The sequence below is a fragment of the Zalophus californianus genome, chromosome 8 (genome assembly GCF_009762305.2).
Source record: "Zalophus californianus isolate mZalCal1 chromosome 8, mZalCal1.pri.v2, whole genome shotgun sequence".
Taxonomy (NCBI): domain Eukaryota; kingdom Metazoa; phylum Chordata; class Mammalia; order Carnivora; family Otariidae; genus Zalophus; species Zalophus californianus.
Window position 1 is genome coordinate 124,321,307 of NC_045602.1, and position 20,846 is coordinate 124,342,152.

Genomic DNA, 20,846 nt, shown 5'->3' on the forward strand with positions numbered 1-20,846 from the left:
CTTTTCCCTGGGCCCTGGAGATGCCTCTTGCCCTCCCCCAAAGGCTCCCTCCCCAGAGACCAGGTGAAAGAATAATTGTTTTTTTGTAAAGGACATTATTGGGCTCGCTCTACCGATCTGAATTTTCCCGTCTGATCCCTTCCATTCCTGAAATGTCCAGCATGTACCCGAAGAAAACAACCTCCTGGCCTTCTTTCTTTCTTCTTCCAGATTTCTTCTCTCTGGCTTCCAGGAAAGAGGCCTGCATCTTTCGTTGACTCAGTGCTCAGAGAGCTGGGGCTGGACGGAGCTGACCTTCGGGTCCCAAACCCACATGTCTTTTGTCCATCTAGTGAAGGCTATTTCTTAAACAATCTTTAGCCCAAAACCCACGTTCATTCATCCAATAACAGCCAAACTTCAAGGACTTGTGGTTTGCTCCTTGAGTTGGGAACATTTCAGGTCTGAGCTTCTACAAAAATAATTGAAATTGACTTGTGGATCCAGGCCCCCCTTTTACAGATGGGTACACTGAGGCCACGCAAAGGGGTGTGACCTACTGATAGCTGCACAGCTTGTCCCCAACAGCACCCAGGTCAGAGCTTAGGCCCTGACAAGCCCTGCAGGCTGCGGGACCCCTCTCTGAGCATCAGGACTGGGAGTGCAAAAACAAAGCAGGCCCGAGGGAACCGTCTTCTGGGCCTTTTCTCTTTCTATCACTCCACCTGTCTGTCTCTTTATCTCTCCCCCACATCCCCTGTAGAATCTCATTCTCATTCCCATAAACCATTTCCTCTCTCCCCACCCCACCCCACCCCACCCCACCCAGATATCATGACACACAAAAGTCCTTTTGTTTCCAGAGATAGTAAAATCTACCCCCCCAGACCTTGCCCTCCAGCTGGGGCCCACTCCCTGCCTGGCCAGAGAGCATTCCATTCAAAGACCTGAATGGAAAACAGGCCCCTACATCCTGCTGGATGGAGTGAGTTTTCTTCCCTCTTGGTCATTCCCACTGAGGCCACAGTCCTTGCATGTCAACAACCACCTGCCTACCCGGCTCCCAATAAAGTCCCTTGAGATCTGATGCAGTGGCTCTTTCTGGTCCCTCCCCCTCTCAGCTCCCAGAGCGGATCAAAAAAGGAAGGAAGGAAATTGAGTAGTGGGAGATGGAGTGAGGGCAAAACCAGCTCCAGAGAAAGGCCAGGAGAAGGGACTAACAGCCCCTACTTCGTGCCAGGCATGGCAACTAGCTCAGGGCACGCGTGCATGGGTGTGTATTAGTATTCCCTTTTACCAGTGGGATAATTGAGGTTTAGGGTGACCGCCCATTTCCAAATGCTAGAAATGAGTGAAGAGAAACATGGATGCTGTTGTGAGTTTATTATTCGCAGATTATATCCTCCCCCCCTTTTTTTTTTGGAGGGAGTATTTTCATTTCTAAAACAATAGTGATAATAAATGTTAGATTTTTAATTATTAATGTCCTTATATTGGGGGGAAAAAGGCTTGCTAGCCCTATGCCAATTTCTTGAAATATTTTGGAAATTTAAGTGGCATATGACCCCTTGAATTAAATGGTATGCATAAGGTTGAATAGCTAGTAGGGAGCAGGCATAGGATTTGAATTTAGCTTCATCTGACCTCAAAGCCTGTGGGATCTTGACTTCCCCACATTGCCTTCCTATGCCTTGAGTACCAGAATGACAATGACAACCACTGGCATTTGTGAACTGCTTAGCACACTCTTAAACTCATTGAATTATCACAGCCATCTTACGTCATAGGTACAGTACCTATTCACCCTTTACAGACATAACAACTGAGCCTAAAGAAGCTGGATTCGAATATGTTCTATGTGACTCAGAAGCCCAATGTCTTGACCCATTTTCTTGCTGCCTCTCAACTAAGAAGGGAGAAACTCAGAGATTGGACAAAGGTAGGGACAATTAAGCAAGAAAGTGCCAATGTAAGGGGTGGGAATTCCAGATGACCTCCCAGGTTCCCCACTTTTGAAATTGCCCTTGAGAAGAACCTATGCCAATAAAGCAATGAGCAGGCTGGGCTTGCTCAGCTAGCCAAGGTCTGGATGCTGCAGACCTGAGGGTGAGGACTCAGGGTGAGGGCGCTTGCTCATAGCATCCTGGTTAGTTAAGATGCTGTTCTCAGTGAAGGAGAAATTTTACCGCAAGAAATCTGTAACAACATTCAAGCCTCTGTAGTATTTTATACTCTTTGAAGATCTTCATAGCCCAATCTCATTTGATTGCTTGTTTGTTCATATGTTCATTCACCAACTGAGAGGGTTAAAAGCATAGACTCTGGAGTCAGATTGCCTAGGTACAAATTTAACTTAGTGGCTAAGTGTGCCTGGGTAGGTTACCGTGAGCTCTCCGTGCCTGTCTCAGCACGAATAGTGCCTCATGAGGACATTCAAAATATTAAATAAATGAATACATGGAAAGCACTTAGAGCAGTGTCTGGCACATAGTAAATACTATAAAAGTGTCAGCTCTGAGCACAGTGGTCACTAATATATAGATCAGAGTGGAAAAACTATGGCTCACAAGCCAAATCTGGTCCACTGCCTGTTTTTATAAATAAAGTTTTATTAGAACTCAGCCATGCTCATTTGTTTATATATTGTCTATGGATGATTTCATGCTTCAACAGCAAACATGAGTAGTTGCCAGAGACCACATATCTAAAGCCCAAAATATTTACTATCTGGCCCCTTATAGAAAACATTTATTGACCCCTGAGATCTATAATGTTCCTATGCTCCTTGAGCTTGTAATTGTAATGTAACAGTCAGGCATTAAACAGAAGATGAATACAAGTAATTTATTGTAATGGAAGTAAGTGCCATCTGGGAGAAGAACTGGGAATTACAAGAGTTCAATCTAAACTACAATGGGTAGTCATGTGGGTCTTCTGCAGTGAGATGTGTTTTCTTTTTTAAAAGATTTTATTTATTTATTTGAGGGAGGGAGAGAGAGCGTGCACATGCACTTGTGTGAGATTGATCGGGGTGGTGGTGGGGGGAGAGGCAGAGGGATAGAATCCCAAGCAGACTCTGTGCTGAGTGGAGCCCTATGCGGAGCTCGAGTCCCGGACCCTGAGATCATGACCCAGTGGAAATCAAGAGTTGGATGCTCAACTGACTGAGCCACTGAGGCACCCTGCGAGATGTGTTTTGATGAAGAAGAGAAGCTGGTCAGGCTCTAAGGCAGTAATAACAATGTGGGTGGAAAGCTGGGGGAGAGAGCACAGGGCAAGGTCAGGTTCTAAAAGAAGCCCGCTGTGTGAGAAGGAGAGGGAGTGAACTGATCCTGGGAGGGGACACAGGGGCCAAGTCAGGAATAATCTTGGAGCTTCCCTCAAGGACAATGGAGAGGCATAGCAGGATTGTAACAGTGGGATGACATGTCAGATTTGCATTTGAAAAGATAATTCTGGCTGCATTCGAGGGGAATAGATTTGACAGGGTCAGAGTGGATGCTAGGATCCAGGTAAAAGGCTATTTCAGTTGTCCAGGTGAGAAATGAGGATGGCAGGCTGCCTGTGTGGCTCAGTCAGTTGAGCATCAGACTCTTGATATTGGCTCAGGTCATGATTTTGGGGTCCCGAGGTGGAGCCCCGCATAGGGGGTGGGGGTGTCCACGTTCAGCAGGGAGTCTTCTTGAGATTCTCTCTCTCCCTCTTCCTCTGCCCCTCCCCCCAGCTCGTGCACACGCTCTAAAGTAAATAAATAAATAGAAATGAGGGTGGTTTAAACCAAGATGGCGGCACTGGAGACAGGGAAAAGTGGATACATTTGTGACATGTTTAAGAAGTGGAATTCAAGGGGCACCTGGGCGGCTTAGTCAGTTGGACGTCTGCCTTCAGCTCAGCTCATGAGCCTGGGGTCCTGGGCTTGAGCCCCAGCTGGGACTTCCTGCTCGTTCGGAAGCCTGCTTCTCCCTCTCCCTCTGCCTCTCCCTGCCCCCACTCACGCTTGCTCACTCTTGCACTCCCTCTTTCTCAAATAGATAAATAAGATCTTAAAAAAAAAAAAGGAAGTGGAATTCAAGGGGACTTTGTAGTGGTTGGGTGGGTGTGAAGGAAGTGGAGTAGATGAGGGTGCCATTTTATCAAGATGGGGAATTCAGGGGAAGGAGTTTCCATGGAAATGAGAAGGAGGAGTGCAATTAAGGGCATATCATATTTGAGATATGCGTGGAATACAATCTAGGAGGCAGCTGGTTATATGAATCTGGCCTCCAGAGGAGAAATTTAGGTTGGAGATACAAAATTGGGAATCACGAGTATACAGATGGCCATTGAAACCATGGTAATGAATGTGATTATGGGAGGAGAGATAACAGAATGAAAAAAGAGAGAGAGAGTAAATCTAGAATTAAGCTCCAAGTAACTTTAGTATTTAAGAACAGGTAGAGAAGCATGAAATGTCAAGAGACAGAGAAGAAAAAAAACAGTCAAGAAGGAAGAAATCCAGAAGACTATAGTGGTATGGATGGAGTCAACTGTCAAATGCAGTTGGGGTTCCAGTAAAATGTCCTTTGAATGTGTAGGCATGGAGCCATTCTGTTGCACCAATGAAGACTCAGTGGTGTGTGTGTGTGATGGCGGGGAGGGGTTGGACAGAAACCAGACTGAAGAGGGTAGTGTCGTAGGAGGGAGATGGGAAAAAGAGAGCCCTGGTGTAGACAGCTATTTTGAAAGTTTGGCATTGAAAGGAGGAGAGAGGTGAGGTAGTGGCAGAGATGGGGAAGGAAGTTATTTAAGGGAGGATTATTATTTTTTTAAAGATTTTATTTATTTATTCATGAGAGACAGAGAGAGAGAGAGAGAGAGAGGCAGAGGGAGAAGCAGGCTCCCAAGGAGCAGGGAGCCCGATTCAGGACTTGATCGCAGGACCCTGGGATCACGACCTGAGCCGAAGGCAGGCGCTTAACCATCTGAGCCACCCAGGCGCCCAAGGGAGGATTATTTTTAAATAAGAGAGATATTACAGCATATTTAAATATTGATAGGATTCTGCTTCTAGAAATTTATCCTACAGATATACTTCCCACATGTGGGTCAAGATATTTACAGGAAGACATTCACTGTGTGTACTGACAAAAGCCTGGAAACATCCTAAGTGTCCTAACATGAGTCAAATCACTTATGGGACAGTCACACAGCTGGGTCAACACTCAAGAGAATGAGGCAGCTCTGCCAGTATAGAAACAGCCCTTAGGTACCAAGGGAGAAAGAGCAAGAGGCAGAAGAGCGTCTTTAACACATTCCTCGTGTTTTGTGCATTGACATTTGTGGGTATGTATTAGTCAGCTTGGGCTGCCATCACAAAATACCATCGGCCAAGTGGCTTAAGCAACAGAAAATTATTTTCTCACGGTTCTGGAGGCGGCAAGTCCAAGATCCAGGAGCCAGAAGAGTTGGGTCCTGGTGAGAGCTCTCTTCCTGGCTTGCAGATAGCTGCCTTGTCACGGTGTCCTCACTTGGTGGGGAGAGGGAGTGAGCTCTTTGTGCCTCTTCTCTTAGGGACACTTATCCTATCAAATCAAGACCCCACCCTTATAACCTCATTTAACCTTAATTACTCCCTAAAGGTCCTATCTTGAAGTACCTTGGGAGGTTAGGACTTCAACATATGAATTTGGGGAGGACCCGATTCAGTCCACAGCAGTGTGTATGTGTGTGCATATGTTTAAGTGCTGGAAATATATACATGAATTTGTTTAAAAGTTCCCTCGAGTGAGATGTGGGAACTAGGGGAGGAGGAAGGCTTATTTTTCACTATATGTTGTTTGTGCAATTTTTCTTCTTTTTTTCAAAGATTTTATTTATTTGCCAGAGAGAGAGAGAGAGCACAAACAGGGGGAGCGGCAGGCAGAGGGATAGGGAGAAGCAGACTCCCTGCTGAGCAGGGAGCCTGATGGGGGACTCCATCCCAGGACCCTGGGATCATGACCTGAGCTGAAGGCAGATGCTTAACCGACTGAGCCACCCAGGCGCCCCGTCTTCTTCTTTCTTTTTTTTTTTTTAAAGACTTTATTTACTTATTTGACAGAGAGTGAAAGAAAGCAGAAGCAGGGGGAGCAGCAGAGGGAGAGGGAGAAGCAGGCTCCCCACTGAGCAAGGAGCCCGATGCCAGGCTTGATCCTGGGACCCTGGGGTCATGACCTGAGCCCAAGGCAGATGCTTAACCAACTGAGCCACCCAGGTGCCCCATGTTTGTGCAACTTTCACTTTTAACATGTGAATGTATTACATTTTCATTAAAAAAAAAACTAGTTTAAAACAAATGAAAGCAAAAGGAAAGATCACATCACATTGTTAAAAAGATTGACATCAGTAGTGATAAGGATGAAGAGCTAACAGGAGCTCTCTTACCCTACTGGCAGGAATACAAGATAGTACGACCACTTTGGACAACCATTTGAGAGTTTCTTATGAATTAAACATATACATACCATATCAACTGGCAATTCCTTTCCTGGAAATTTAACCAAGGGAATGAAAACATATGTCTCCATGAAGCCTTGTTCATGACTATACATAGCTGTTTGATTCATAATAGCCCCAAACTGTCAATCCCAATGACTATGACCAGGTGAATGGGTGAACAAATTTACAGTATATCCATTCAGTGAAATACTACTTAGCAAAAAGGGACATGAACTTAGATGAATCTCATCAACATGCTGAGTCAAAGAAGTCAGACACAAAAGAGTGAACGCTGTCTGATTCTATTTCTATGGTATTCTAGAAAAGACAAATCTAATCTAGAGTGACAGAAAGCAGATCAGTGCCGCCTAGAGTGGGAGGTGCCAGAGGATTAATGGCAGAAGAATAAAGAGAACTTTTGGGGGGTGCCTGGGTGGCTCAGTCGTTGAGAATCTGCCTTCGGCTCAGGTCATGATCCCAGAATCCTGGGATCAAGCCCCACATCGGGCTCCCTGCTCAGCGGGAAGCCTGCTTCTCCCTCTCCCACTCCCCCTGCTTGTGTTCTCTCTTTCTCTGTGTCTCTCTTTGTCAAATAAATAAATAAAATCTTTAAAAAAGAGAGAGAGAACTCTTGGGGGTCATGGAAATGTTCTGCAGTCGGAGGGCAGAATGCAGATTTCTGCAGTAGGTTGCCTTTGGAATGGGAAGGAGACCAATGGACCAGGGGCCTGGAGTCAGACCTGTTTCTCCATCCCTCACAGGACTCTCCAGTTTGTAATCATATCTGTGTCATAATATCTTTGAAGAATCTTTAATATTGTCTGGCAAATGCCCCTCTCCCCCAGTAGTCCACAAGTTCCATGATGCCTATTTTTTTTTTTAAGATTTTATTTATTTATTTGAGAGAGAGAGAGAGAGCAGGGTGAGAGGCAGAGGGAGAAGCAGACTCCCTGCTGAGCAGGGAGCCCAATGAGGGGCTCAATCCTGGGACTTCAGGATCATGACCTGAGCCAAAGGCAAACGTTTAACCGGCTGAGCCACCCAGGCGCCCTGACGATGCCTACTTTGCTCATTTCTGTGTCTCTGGATACAGAAGTGGAGTCCAGCACAGGGACTGGTATACAGTGGGTGCTCAGTAAATACATGTAATGAAGGGGACATTGTGGTTTGTAATGGTACTGCAATTCCCCTGGATTGCCAGCTGGGACTGCAGGCAAAGCAACTTCTCTCTGCGGCTCCATTTCCTCCCTGAGGTTTAACTTAAACACGGTGATGCCCGTGTGCAACTCCCAGCATCCAGTAGGGGTTCAATACCTACGGGCTTCCACTGCTCCTTTTCTCCGCCCACCCTCACTCCTGCCACATGCCACACCCATTATGTGGAGCCATAAAACCCAACCCAGGTTGGACTCTCACCTCCTCATCCCCTACTGGCCAGTCCCTTACCTCACGCTGGGGTGAGGGGCTGGTGTCCCCTATATCTGGCTCCAGGTGTCCGCAACCCCAGAGTGCAGGGCGAGGGCCCAAGTGGACCTCGGGGCTGGCCAGGTTGCCGTTGCGATGGTAACAGTGACAGGCCTCAGCCGCAGGTTCCCTAAGTGACTGGTTACTCTTTAACGTATCCACCCACCTTGGGTGATTAGAAGAATCAATAAGATAACCAGGCAGTGGCAGCTGGTCGTACTCACTGCCTTCCTGGTGGACTGGCTCCCGTGGCCCCGCTGCCCTTGTGTGTGGGGCCCGGCTCCTCCATGCCCCCGCGTCTCTGGCTGGGTGGGCTCGGCCATGGTCAGTGTGAACGCGCCCCTCGGGGCTCCAGTGGAGAGTCCCTATGGTGAGTGGGACCAGTGGTCGGGGCTGGGGGAGGACTGGACAGGGCAGGACCATGGTCAAGTTTGGGAGGCCATGGATGCCCCACTCTGTGTTTCCAAAGAGCCAAAGGCTCTCTAAGGGCTCTTCTAGAATGGCAGGACGCCCGGGCGATGCATGTGACTGGCTTCACTAAAGTCCTAAACAGGGGCATGGCATTTTTGGTCTGGGAAGTGCTGGGAGGGGCTGGAGGAACATGGAGCAGGGGTAGCTCATTTCGCCTGCCAAGAGAGACTGCTTTCCTGGGGATCTATCCCAGCGGTCTTTCCACAAAATTCCGCAGAGGGTGAGGCTGGAACTGCCATCCCCAGGTTACCAGGGACGAGTCGACAGGGAGGAGCCGACAGGGAGCCTTGCTGGGCCTAGCATAGAGCTGGATCATGGTCCAGGTGGGATGGGACCCAAAGGGAGGGTTGGCCCACCCCTCTGACGAGGGCCGTCGGCTCTGGATAATTCACCAAAGGGAAACCACTTCAAGCAACACCGAGCGTGGGGCGTCGGGAAGGGGAAATGATCTCGTGCTAAATGTATGAAACTGAGGTGCAAGGCTAGGAAAGAGTGTGTTCCTGATGGTGAAACCTCAGGCTTTGTTCCTGGGGTGACCTCATGATTAGAAGTAACCCAAAAGTCCCGCCGTCAAGGATGGGTAAACAAAACATGATGCATCTTTAGAGAGGAGTGCTATCCCATTGTTGAGGGGAAAAAATGCAGATCTGTGTGCAGATAGGGAAGGGCCTCCAGGTTACACTAAGTGAAAAAAATAAACTAAAGAACTCTGTGTAGCATTTTACATTTCCGATAACAGAACGGATATACGCCTGTGTATGTACACACACGTTTGTATTTGTATAGAAAACCAGTGGAAGGACAGAAAGAGATGAGTAACAGAGTTTTATCACTGAGGAAATATTTTTTAATGTTTTTTTTTGCACATTTTGGATTTTTAAAAATTAGGTGCAGTTTTTAAATTGATTTAAATCACACAAACACACATAGTGCTTCCCTCTGGAATCCGGGCTCTAGTTTTATGACTTTAGACAAATTGTTCAACATTTGTGTGCCTCAGTTGCCCTCTCTTTGCCGTGGAGAGATGGTGTCTTAACGGCAGAAGATGAAAGCTCTTGGCACCAGGCACATAATAAGGACTCAACAAATATTATTTAAAATTGTCATCAGCTGAGGATAGATGGCCTCAAGGAATCGGGGACCGGTCTCTTGACTGGTCCAGGGGATCTTTCTTTGATCTGCCATCAAGCCGAAGTATGAGATGGTGGGGAGGGGGGCAGGAGAAGTAGCAGAGGCTGAGGAACCAAAATAACCTGGGGATCCATCTCGCACACCCACTATGTGACCTTGGGCAAGTTACTTCGCCTCTATGAATCTATTTCCCCACCTGCAAAATGGAGAGACCTGACAGGACCTATCTCACAGAGGGTGGTGCAGTGAGAGGAGATACCATAGCTGAAGGGCTAAGCATGCCTTAGGTGCTTCATCCAAGGTTAAAACACAATTGTAAGACTTGATTGACCCTGTAGCCAGAGAAAGACTGTCTGCATAGGGACCAGATGGTCAGCTTCTGAGGAAGGAGAGCACCAGGCCACAAGCCTAGGCTAGAGTTGAACAGAAGGCGCCCCACATTCCTCCCAGGGGATACTATAATAATACCTGACAGCCTTTCACTGTCTCCCAGGTCTATGGACTTTGTAGGGTGTCCTCACATGCCTTCATCCTGACCTCTACACAGTGCTCATCACAAAGCAAGTGTGCAACACACATTTGTTGAATGGTTGGATGGATAGATGTTTAGATGGATGGATGTTCTATGCCCTATTACTTCATTTAATTCTTACAACAGTTGTTCCAGATAAACAACATTGTTACCTCCAAGAATAGAAGAGAAAACTAAAACTCAGGATTGTTAAAAAAAAAAAAAATCATCTGACTTTAGTCCATTTGTGATCCTCTTGACTAAGCTACAGATCTGCCTGGGCAGAGAAAGGAGAGGTCCTATGGCCAGATTTGCAGCACACATCAACAAAAGAACATTGTTGGCCCGGGACAGTTGGGCATTTGTTGGTGTGTGTGTGAGTGCGCGTGCGCGTGCACATGGTAGTAGCTAAAAGACCTTGCTTTTTAGAGGAAATAAATCTGGGTTAGCATCCTGGATCTGCATCCTCCCTTTAAAGCTGTGTGGCCTACCCCTCTCTGAGCCCTCATGTTTCACCTATAAAATGAGCTAGGGAAGTATACTGGGAAGCTCTAGGAACAATGTACTTTCTGATAAAAGAAAATACCAACCCCACCCCCACCCCCACGGTTGTAACTGCAGAGGTAAGTTTCAGGGTAAGGGACGTGGTACATAGCAGAGCCTCAGGAGAGGCTCTGGCTGGCAAGATTGTGGTTAGCATCATGAGAGTTAATACGTAAGTGCTCAGAATAGTGCCTGACACTGAGCAAGTGTGCAGTAAATCTCACTTGCTGTCTCACATTTTTGAACCTTGGTAGGACAGTCTTTAAGGGGCTGATCTGTGGTGTGGTGATGCTGGGTGAACTTGACCCTCCCCTGAACTTGCGATGTGCTCATGGCACACTGGCTTCTCCTTTATAGTTCTCATCATGACTTGGATCAGATAGCATTGGTGTGTGTTGTGTTGTCTGTATCCCCCACTCAACTATAAACTCCATGAGGTCAGGGACTATCAGTGGTTTGTTTGGCCTCGCAAGTCTCACGCAGTGCCTGGCACAGAATAGATGCTCAATAAACATTTGTTGGATGAATGGACTGAAGAAGGTCTTAAGAAACAACCCTATGACAATGGTCAGCAATGTCAGCCAGATCCATGCTCTTCTTCCTCTCTCCCTGCTCACCATGTTGGCTTTACAGACCCAACATGGCTGGTACATTATCAGGTATCATGTCTACCTTCAAGTGCCCGAAGCTGGAAGGGATATTCCTTGAAGCACTTGTTTTTTTTTTATCAAAAAGAAAAATTTCCCCCAAAACCTCCCAGCAGACTTCCCTGGCTTAAGGAAAGCTGAGATCAAGAATCTAGTGGAAAGAAATGGGAAAGCCAAGGTTGGCTTAGACCAACGATATTCTTTTCTTGGGGTCTGGCACAATGCTGCCGCAAACAATCAGGGTTCTCTCAGAATGGATTTCTCAGCTTCAGCACTATTCACATTTTGGCTTGGACGTTTATTGTGGTGGCTGTCCTGTGCATTCTCAGACATTTAGCTGCTATCTTGGCTTTGACTCACTAGGTGCCAATAGCATCCTCCCCATCAGCTGTGCCAACCAAAAATGTCTCCAGACATTTCTAAATGTGCCCTGGGCACATACAGCACTACTGTGTTATGAGGAAGCACGAACAGCTGCTGCACGGTGTGTGCCACAACTGAATATCCTGTGACTCTTATGTTGTCATGTTTACTTTGGATTCAGGAACTAGCTCAGAGGCTCATCTGGAGCTGCCCTTAGCAATTACGAGGATAAGATGCTATAGTGTGCTTATCGTGTGCTAACCAGACTCTTGGCGTCACTATTTTCTGACCCTTTCCTATGTCTTTTCTTTTAACAAGCTTCCCTTAGATTCCCTTAATTATTTGTTTTGGTCCTTTGGGAGTTTGTCATTTTTGTAAGCATTTCAAATCTCCTGAGGGCAAGATCTGTATTTGCTGATCCTTGTTGTTTTACTACAGGCAACCACAGGACCTGGTCCTGTGTTGACTTTGATAGAGGCTTACTGAATGAATGAATGAGAAGATGGATGGATGAGTGAATGGATGTGATGGGTGGGTGGGTAGATGGGTGGATGGGTAGGTATGGTGAATGATGGATAAATGAATAAGTAGATGGATGGGATGGATGAAGAGATATGTGGATGGATGTATAAGTGGATGAATAAGTAACTGGGTGGATAAGTGGATGAATGGATGGATGGATGGATGGATGGATGGATGGATGGATAGGTGGATGGATGGGTGGATGAATGGGTAAATGGGTGGTTGGATGGATGGATGGATGGATGGATGGATGGATAAATGGGTGGATGGATGGATAGGTAGATGGATGGGTGGAAGAGTGGATAGATGGGTGAGTGAATGGATGGATGGATGAGATAGGCTGGGCTGGGTTAGCAGCACCTACAAGTGCTCAGAACAGAACAAATAAGGAGCCAGAGGGTGATTTGGCCACTGGTCAACAATCCTCCATGAGGGCAGGATATCTAAGTAATAGATGAGCCTGATTTTTCCTGGGTAGGTGGATCTAGTTCCCTTGACTAATAGTATCAGCCTCAGGCCAGACCAGAGGCTGTTGTCAGAGGCAGTTTGATTAAGTGGCGCTCCCGCTAAAAGCTGTACAATGGTTGACACTTTGCTTCAGCCCTCTGATTCTGAATTTCTTCATCCATCAAATGAAATTTGGTTGTTGTGAGGATTCTATGAGCTAATGAAGGAGGAAAGTATCAAAACTATAAAATACTTCATTTCTCTGAAGGGTTGATGGGCCCAAAGTTGGGTAGGAGGCCAGATGTTGGCCAGCTATAGGACTGTGTTGGACGTCAGGCATGGCTGCTCCCGTTCTTCGTTCCCCAAGTATAGACTCCCCCACCCTTTTCCCTTGTCTCCCCTCTCTTAGTACCTCTGCCCGTTTCACCTCAACTCCGTTTCAGCCTCTATGGTTCACTAGTTCAGAAACCTAACTGCATATGGAAAATCCTAGAATGACGTGTTTTGGAGCTCCACCCCAGACCTGGTGAATTAGAATCTCTTGGGGTGAGTTTCAAGAATCTTTATTTTTTATTAGGTTCCGTATGAGATTTTTGGGTCCAGATGAGCTAAAGTATAGAAACCATCATCTTATTTTGTCCCATTTTATAAAGGGAGGATGTCAATGCCCAGAGTGGATCCTATCTCCACCCAGGAGGCTCCTGTATTCATTAAGTCACTGTTCCCATGTTCATTTTTCAACAAACCTCTACTGAGGGCTTATGGAATACAGGCATTCTGCTAGGTACTGTGTGATGGAGGAGAATGAAACGTGGCTTCAGATCTTGGAGAGCACCCCATCTGGTAGGGAAGACAGATGGCCCAGCCACAATCAAAGACAGAGTGACAGGATGTGGTTGGATAGGGCACTGTGGGGACACAGAGGGACTTAGGAGGAGGGCAAGGGATCAAGGACCTTTTGATCCTGGAGAAGTGGCCTGATATCTAAGCTAAAACCCAAAGTGTAGCAGGAATCGGCCAGGAGAAGAGAAGGAAGGGAATATCATATGCAGAGGCCTAGAGCCTGGTATACCCTGCAAGGATTTTACTTGTACTTGACTGCAATTGATTCCATCCTTTATCGAAAGTATCTTGGGACTTTTCTGATTGTTCTATGAAAGATTTATCTTGTCCCTAAAAAGATCCCATAAAAGATTATGAGATGCTCACATGTATGAACTGTGCCTTCCATTTCTTTCTGACTCACATGCCTCTAGCATGAGGGTGGGCCTAGAAAGAAGAAAGGAATCTGTTCCCATTAAAGCCCTTCCTATGTAACAGGCAGGACTCTGCCGTTACCTTAGATGCTTTCTCCCTTTTATTTTTAATGTTTTATTTATTTATTCAAGTAATCTCTATACCCAGTGTGGGGCTCAGACTCATGACCCTGAGATCAAGAGTCGCGTGCTCCACCGACTGAGCCAGCCAGGCACCGCCCCTGTTTCTTCCCTTTTAATCCCTGCAGTGACCCAGCAGGGTGAGAAGTATTATCCTTGCTTTATAAACAGGGAAAATGAGATTCAGAGTTGTTAAGTAAGTTTTCCTGTATCTCACAGCAAATAAGTGATGAAAATCTAGTCTGCCTGACCCCAAATCTTTATTCTTTCAGCGACACCTGTTACTCTACAGTCGCCTCTGAGGATCTATCTGATGTGATTAGCAGCTCAGACCCCAGAGTCAGGCTTGGGGTTGCCACCTTCTTCATCTGTCAAATGGGGTGATACTGGTGGTACCCACTTTGGAGGGCTGCTATGAGAATCCAGTGAGGTTTCTATTTGGAAAGTATCGAGTGTCTGGCATGTAGAAAGTGCTATATACATTTTAATGATTTTTATAATACCTGTAGAGTGTGCACCTACTGTGGGAAAGGGACTGAATATGCTAGGCATCTTTTAGCAGCTGGGGGATACACTGAAATGAATGAATGCTATGTAACTGGTTGTTCCAGGATGTAATTGTCTGGGTGGAGAGTCAGAACAAAGCTTAGTTCCGGCCTTCAGATGCCTTCTGAAGCCAGTCGGAGGGATCTGTTCTCAGGGGCCTGGTTCATGAGTCTGGGCCTGTGGGGAGCAGACAGGAGGCATGGACATGGTGGGAGCAGAGCTGCCTTGAATCCAGGCAGCTGTTTATGAGCCCACTCAAGTCCTTCTGCTGGCTTTCTGCCTCGTCTTCTGAGAAAAGAGGGCGTGTTCCTTATTCAGAAGTCATCATGCAATATTCACTGGAGCCCAAGGAGTCAAGAAGGATGCTCCAGGGTTCACTTTGGAGGCCAGTGTGGGTGTTCAAATGAAGCAGGCTCCTAGCCTCCCCCACTCACAACCTCTGGTTCAACCAGAGAAGCTGCATGCTGTCTTTGAATGGAACATTTGATGAAAGGGCTCCACGGTTCAACAGCGTTTGGAAAGCCAGAGGACCAGTCAGTGTGTTTCAAGCTGCAATCTTCACCCATTCATGGCTCATGCAATTTATTGGGTTTCTGATTTAGGGCAGCACTAGCTGATGTAACAAACAAACCCAAAATGGAAGTTAGAAGTTTATTTACCTCTGTCATTCAGGGACCCCAGAAGTGGCCCTGACTCAGAATGACATTTGTCATTTCTGTTCCCATTCCATTGGTCAGAACTAGTTACATGAAGTTGGTCAAAGGCAGAGGAATCTGGGATGCATGGTCCCTATAGGCCAGCTGTCTTCCAGGAATCGCTCTAAACTATGGAAGGAAGAACATGAATTTGTTGCCATACAGTTGATCACCTCTAGCATGGGGTCAGGCACACACACAACACAGTCAGATATGTATAGCAAATGTGAATATACAATTTTTAACGTCAAACATTTCAACAGAAAAGTGCACAGGTCCATAGGTAGTGATAAAGCAGATGAGACCGGATGCTACTTACTGATTGGTGAATCTCGGTGAGGGATATGTCAGTGCTCACTGTACTATTCTTTCAATCTTTAGTAGGTTTGAAATTTTTCAAAGTAAACTCTTGGGGGAAATATAATTGTTAAAATTTGCTAGACTTATGAATAGACTAGAACAAGCTATAAATAGAAAAAGATTTAATTTAAGCTTAGGGGCTTTGAATCATAACTTGAACGCAGGAGTCGGCAAAGTTTTTCTCTAAAAGACTAGATGGTGAATATTTGGGGCTTTGCAGGTCAGGTAGGAACTGTGGCAACCACTCAGCTCTGCTATTGTAGGATCTTGGCTGCATGAAAGTAGCCATAGGCAACATGTAAATGAATGAATGGGGCTGTGTTCCAATAAAACCTTGTTTATAAAAATAGGCAGTGGGCCAGATTTGGCCAAGAGGTTTTAGTTTGCTGACCCTTGCTGTAATATATGATTTTTTAAAAGCCTTTGAAGCACATTTTTTTTTTTTATTTTAGGCAGATATATTATTCCTAGAATTTAACTCAACAGTCTTTATTGGAAATTATAGATCAGCATGTCCCAGCTATTAGGGACCCCGAGTCTGTTAATGTCCCCTCACTACGGTAGATGAAATAATTTCAGCACATTTGCTGTTCATATATTCAGCTGGCTTCTTTCATTATCATTTTTTGCCTTTTCTTTGAATAAAAATGTACTCTTTGGGGCGCCTGGGTGGCTCAGTCGGTTGAGCATCCGGACTCCTGATTTCCGCTCAGGTCATGATCTCAGGGTCATGAGATTGAGCCCCACATCGGGCTCCGCGCTTAGCGAGGAATCTGCTTGAGATTCTCTCTCCCACTGCCTCTGCCCCTTTCCCCTGGTTGCCCACTCTCTCTCTCTCTCAAAATAAATAAAGTCTTTTAAGAAAAACGTGCCATTTAAAAAATATTTTCACTGAAGTATAATAATGTTCATACAGACAAGTACGTGAATTATAAGTCAGAAACAGATAAGTGAAATTTCACAAAGATGACCACATTTTAAAAAATGAAGTAAAGTAGAATAGAAAACATCCTCGTCCATCTCCTGTAGTGAGTAAATTTTACATGTGTGAGACTTTTGTTTCATTTATGCATGTTTATGGATGTGTGTGTGGGGTTGTGATCACAGCAAAATTTTATAAAGTGCTTACTGGAGTTTTACACATACTAACTCCTATCTTCACAGTGACCCTGTGAAGTGGTTGCTAATATTGCCATTCCCATTTTATAGATGAGGGAATGGAAGCACAGAGAGGTTGAGTCACTCAGCGAAAGTGATACAGGCATTTAAGAGGAAATGCTGAGGTTCCAATCCAGGCAGGTAGGCTTCAGAGTCCCTGTTTTATAGGGTCATGGTCAAAATGGTTTCAAAGCCACTGGACAGAATGTTCCCAAAGATTCTTTATAGACCTAAAAATAGTATACTTTTCCTTAGGTGTACCCAAGGGGTAGGGCTGATTTTAGGAGTACATGGACAAACATTTTTAAATCTTACTGACTTTATATTACTGTGTGTTAGAAAATTTTATAACTAGCATACTAAAGCACTAATACTTTTGAAAATTAATATATGTCTTCAAAAGAAAGAAACATATCAAGTAAATAATTACAGGTAAATAAAGTACAGGTAATATGCAGGTATGATAAAAACTGTGAAGAGAAATACAGATGTCTAGGTCTTTGGGGTCAGATACTGAACTTGACATCACGTGGCCCAGATCTGGGTCTTGGTAAATTCATCTTCCAGTTCTTTTCTTTTTTTTCCTTAAGATTTATTTATTTATTTATTTGCCAGCGAGAGAGAGAGAATGCGAGTGAGCGAGCACAAGCACGGGGAATGGCAGGCAGAGGGAGAAGCAGGCTCCCCTCTGAGCAGGGAGCCCGATTTGGGGCTCAATCCCAGGACCCTGGGATCATGACCCGAGCTGAAGGCAGATGCTTAACCGACTAAGCCACCCAGGTGTCCCTCATCTTCTAGTTCTGATTTATTTTATCACTTCTATAGTACTTACTATGGGCCAGGCACTGTCCTAAACAATTTGTAACGATTACTTCCTTTAATTCTTACAACTGCCCATTGAGGTGGGTACTGCCATCATACCCATTTCTCAGAAGGGGTAACAAAGGCTCAGAGATGTAACTTACCCCAAACCACATAGACTACAAGAGTCAGAGCTGGGATTCAAACCCAGGCATTGTATTAGTCAGGGCAATGCTGGCTGGTGTAATAAACCAACCCAAAATGTAAGATAGAAGAGTTTATCTCCTTCACACAGGGACCCCAGCTCCTTCCATCTTGGCTAGAAGATAAGTTTTATTTTAACCACTGCCCTCCACGGTGATAGGTAGAACTTTGTCATTTTGAGCTCCATGTGTTCTGAAAAATGGGTGAATAATGCCAATTCTACTTACCTCTCAGGATAGCTCTGCAGGTGCAACCAGTGTCATTGGATGTAGTCTTAGTATTGTCGTTATGTTGACCAACACATACTTTATAGTGTTATTGTGAAGATTAACTGAGATAATGGAGGGAAAGCTCATGGTTCATATACAGATAACATGAGCTGTGGATAAGAGCAATGATAGCAATGTGGGTATGTATATGAAAACACTGAATATTGACTTATCTCCAAATTGGGAAATAGTTCTATAGGATCTTTCCTCTTAGTAAGTTAACACATTACATCTAAGACTGAAAAATCAAGAAGTAGTGTTATAACCATGGTATGTAGAAATACAGAGGAAAACTAGCTAAAACAGTTGCAGGTGGTTGCCGCTGGGTGGTAGGAATCAGATTCAGGGAAGAGAAGGTGAACAATTACTATTATTGATTATCAGCTTTGTGAACGTATTTGCTTTCTTTCAACTGCGCACCTATACAGCCTTGATTAAATTTTTGAAAAGAAAAATGAAATTAAAAAGGAAAAGAGAATAAGGAAACCCTATTTCAAACACTCTCAAGCGTACCTGAAAACAAGAGTCCTGGAACAGAAAGCCCCAGAGAGAAAAAGCAAAGTTAAAGTTACAGGAGAAATTCAGAATACATTCGTGTTCAAAATCCCTGCTGAACACCTTTCGGTACTTTGCAGCACCTGAGTTCTTTTCTCCCTAACCTGAGAGGCCCCACGCAGCCCAACTCTTGTCTGCCCCTCTGCTGGGCTCTCCTGTCTTTGTTCCCTTTGCTCACTCTAGTTCAGCCACACTGGCCTTTTTAACAATCATTTAATCTCTCCAAGCATATTCCTGCCCCAGGGCCTTTGTGCTTGTTCCCTCTGCCTGGAACACCTTTTTCCCAGATCTTCCCGTAATGGATTTCTTCTCAGAGGTTTGGTCTTAGCTTGAAAGTTTTCCACTTAGAGCGGCCTTTCCTTGATCACCCAAATCTAAGACCACCCCACCTCCACCCATTACTGCCAATCCTCTTATCTCCTACAGCTCTGGGATTGTGCGTTCATCTGTCTCCTTCACTACAGTGGAAGTTCCATTAGAGCAAGGAATCTGGCCTCTTGCTGCCTGCTAAATCCTCAGCATGCAGAACAGTGCTTGGCACACAGTAGGTGCTCCATAAAAATTCGTCAGATGAGCCACTACAGCCAGGGACAGTTGTGTCAGTATGCTGAGGGGCTGGATGGGCCAGTGGCATGGGGAGGAAGCTGCAGCTTCTGTCTGGGCTCTGCCCTGGGTAAACAGGCCTCCCTCTGCCCAGACAGCCACTATTTGACAACTGTCTGCTGTGGGACTGGCCAAGCCTGGGCCACCACACTGCCAAGGCCCCAGGATTCCCTGGGCCCTGCGGCCGAGGCAGCCACACCCCAAGGAGAGCTTGTAAAGGAACGGGTCGAAAAGTTATCCAAACAGGCATGAGGAAGGGCGGAGCCTGTGGTGAGACACAGAGGGAACAGTTGGCCCTTCCCTGGGCAGAGCCCAGAGACGCTGGAGGGAGGCCCTGGCACATCCGGTGGGCAGTTTCCCAGGCGGGGCCTTGCTTCCAGGCTGGGCCTGCAGGACCCAGTTCTGGTCCTGGCTCTGGTCCTGACTTGCAGAGGGACCAAAGGCACTTGCTACCTCTGGGCCTCAGTTTCCTCCTCTGTAAATCAAGGGGCCATGGCAGGTCAGTGGTTTTCAAATTTAAACAAGCAAAAAAAAAAAAAAAAAAAAAAAAGAATGGCAGCGGCAATCTCTCTTCAAACAAAATCTTACCCGGAAGTCAATTCATAGGAATGATACAACCGAGGCCCTCGGTTTAAAGCAAGAGTGGAGGGGCGCCTGGGTGGCTCAGTCGGTTAAGTGTCTGCCTTCGGCTCAGGTGGTGATCCTGGGGTCCTGGGATCGAGTCCTGATCGACTCCCTGCTCCGCGGGGAGCCTTCTTCTCCCTCTGCCTCTCTCACTCTCTGTCTAATAAATAAAATCTTAAAAAAAATAAATAAATAAAGCAAGTGTGGAGGTGTAGGAAGCTGCCCACACTGTAGTCCCAGCCCGTTTGGAGGAGCCCCAGGGTGAAAACCACTGGGCTCCTTGGTCTCTGAGTTTCTTCAGTGCTGTGTAGTAGAAGTGCAGCCAGAGGGAGCATCTAGACTCGTCTAATCAAATAGAGACCCAAGTTCAAGCCACACAGTGTGACCTCAGGCAATTTACTCCACCTCTCTGAGCCTTGGTTTCCCCTCTCTAAATCTGACGTCATAAACAGTACCTCCTTCATGGTATCCTATGCTCAGCACAGAACTCAGCACCTAGTAAATTCTCAATAAGAATAGTGGGGGGGAAAAACATCAATGCTGGTTATTAGGAAAAGTAGTCGAAATGACCAGAAGAGCCAGCTCTTTGTTGCTGTGAGTTAGGAAAATATTTGACTGCCCTGAACCCAAGTTTCCTTCTCTGTAAAACATGGTCAAGGATTTAATGGAGATCAGAGGCTGAGATCCAGCCCACCCAGTTTGGGGTTTTTTTGGAATACGATTTGAATTGACTACCAGGCTTTAAAAATCCCAACTTCCTGCTCCTTTCAAAAAAAAGGGGGTTGGGAAGCTCTAGCAAAACTGGTCCCCCATCGTCATGAGGCAAGAGTTGACTGGAGCAATTTAGCTTGGGTGTGCTTTCTCTAATTTGGGGCCGTTCCCACCATTCCTCACTGCCCCTACACTGAAGTTACTGATGAACATAAACCACTGTTTGCTGCACTGTTTTTCTTACAGGAAATTGTGAGATTGATTTATGTACCACATGTTCCATATACTACCGAAAGCAATTGAGTTTGGGACCCCTGATTGCTAAGACCAAGGGAAAGCTCATTATTTGTGAGAACAATCTCCTAGTTCATAGATTTACCATTTTTTAATGTTACTGTTGAAACATTTAA

The 20,846-nt window shown here is 45.7% G+C and overlaps 1 protein-coding gene across 1 annotated transcript in view; it reads left to right on the top strand.

Annotated features, from left to right (window-relative positions):
• Positions 1-8,116: 8,116 nt before the first annotated feature.
• HNF4A (hepatocyte nuclear factor 4 alpha) overlaps positions 8,117-20,846 on the top strand; it is a 61,087-nt gene continuing 48,357 nt past the window's right edge. The window contains exon 1 of the mRNA XM_027622630.2: positions 8,117-8,269. Coding sequence (XP_027478431.1) covers positions 8,221-8,269 — 49 coding nt within the window. The 5' untranslated portion in view covers positions 8,117-8,220. The remainder of the gene's footprint in view (positions 8,270-20,846) is intronic.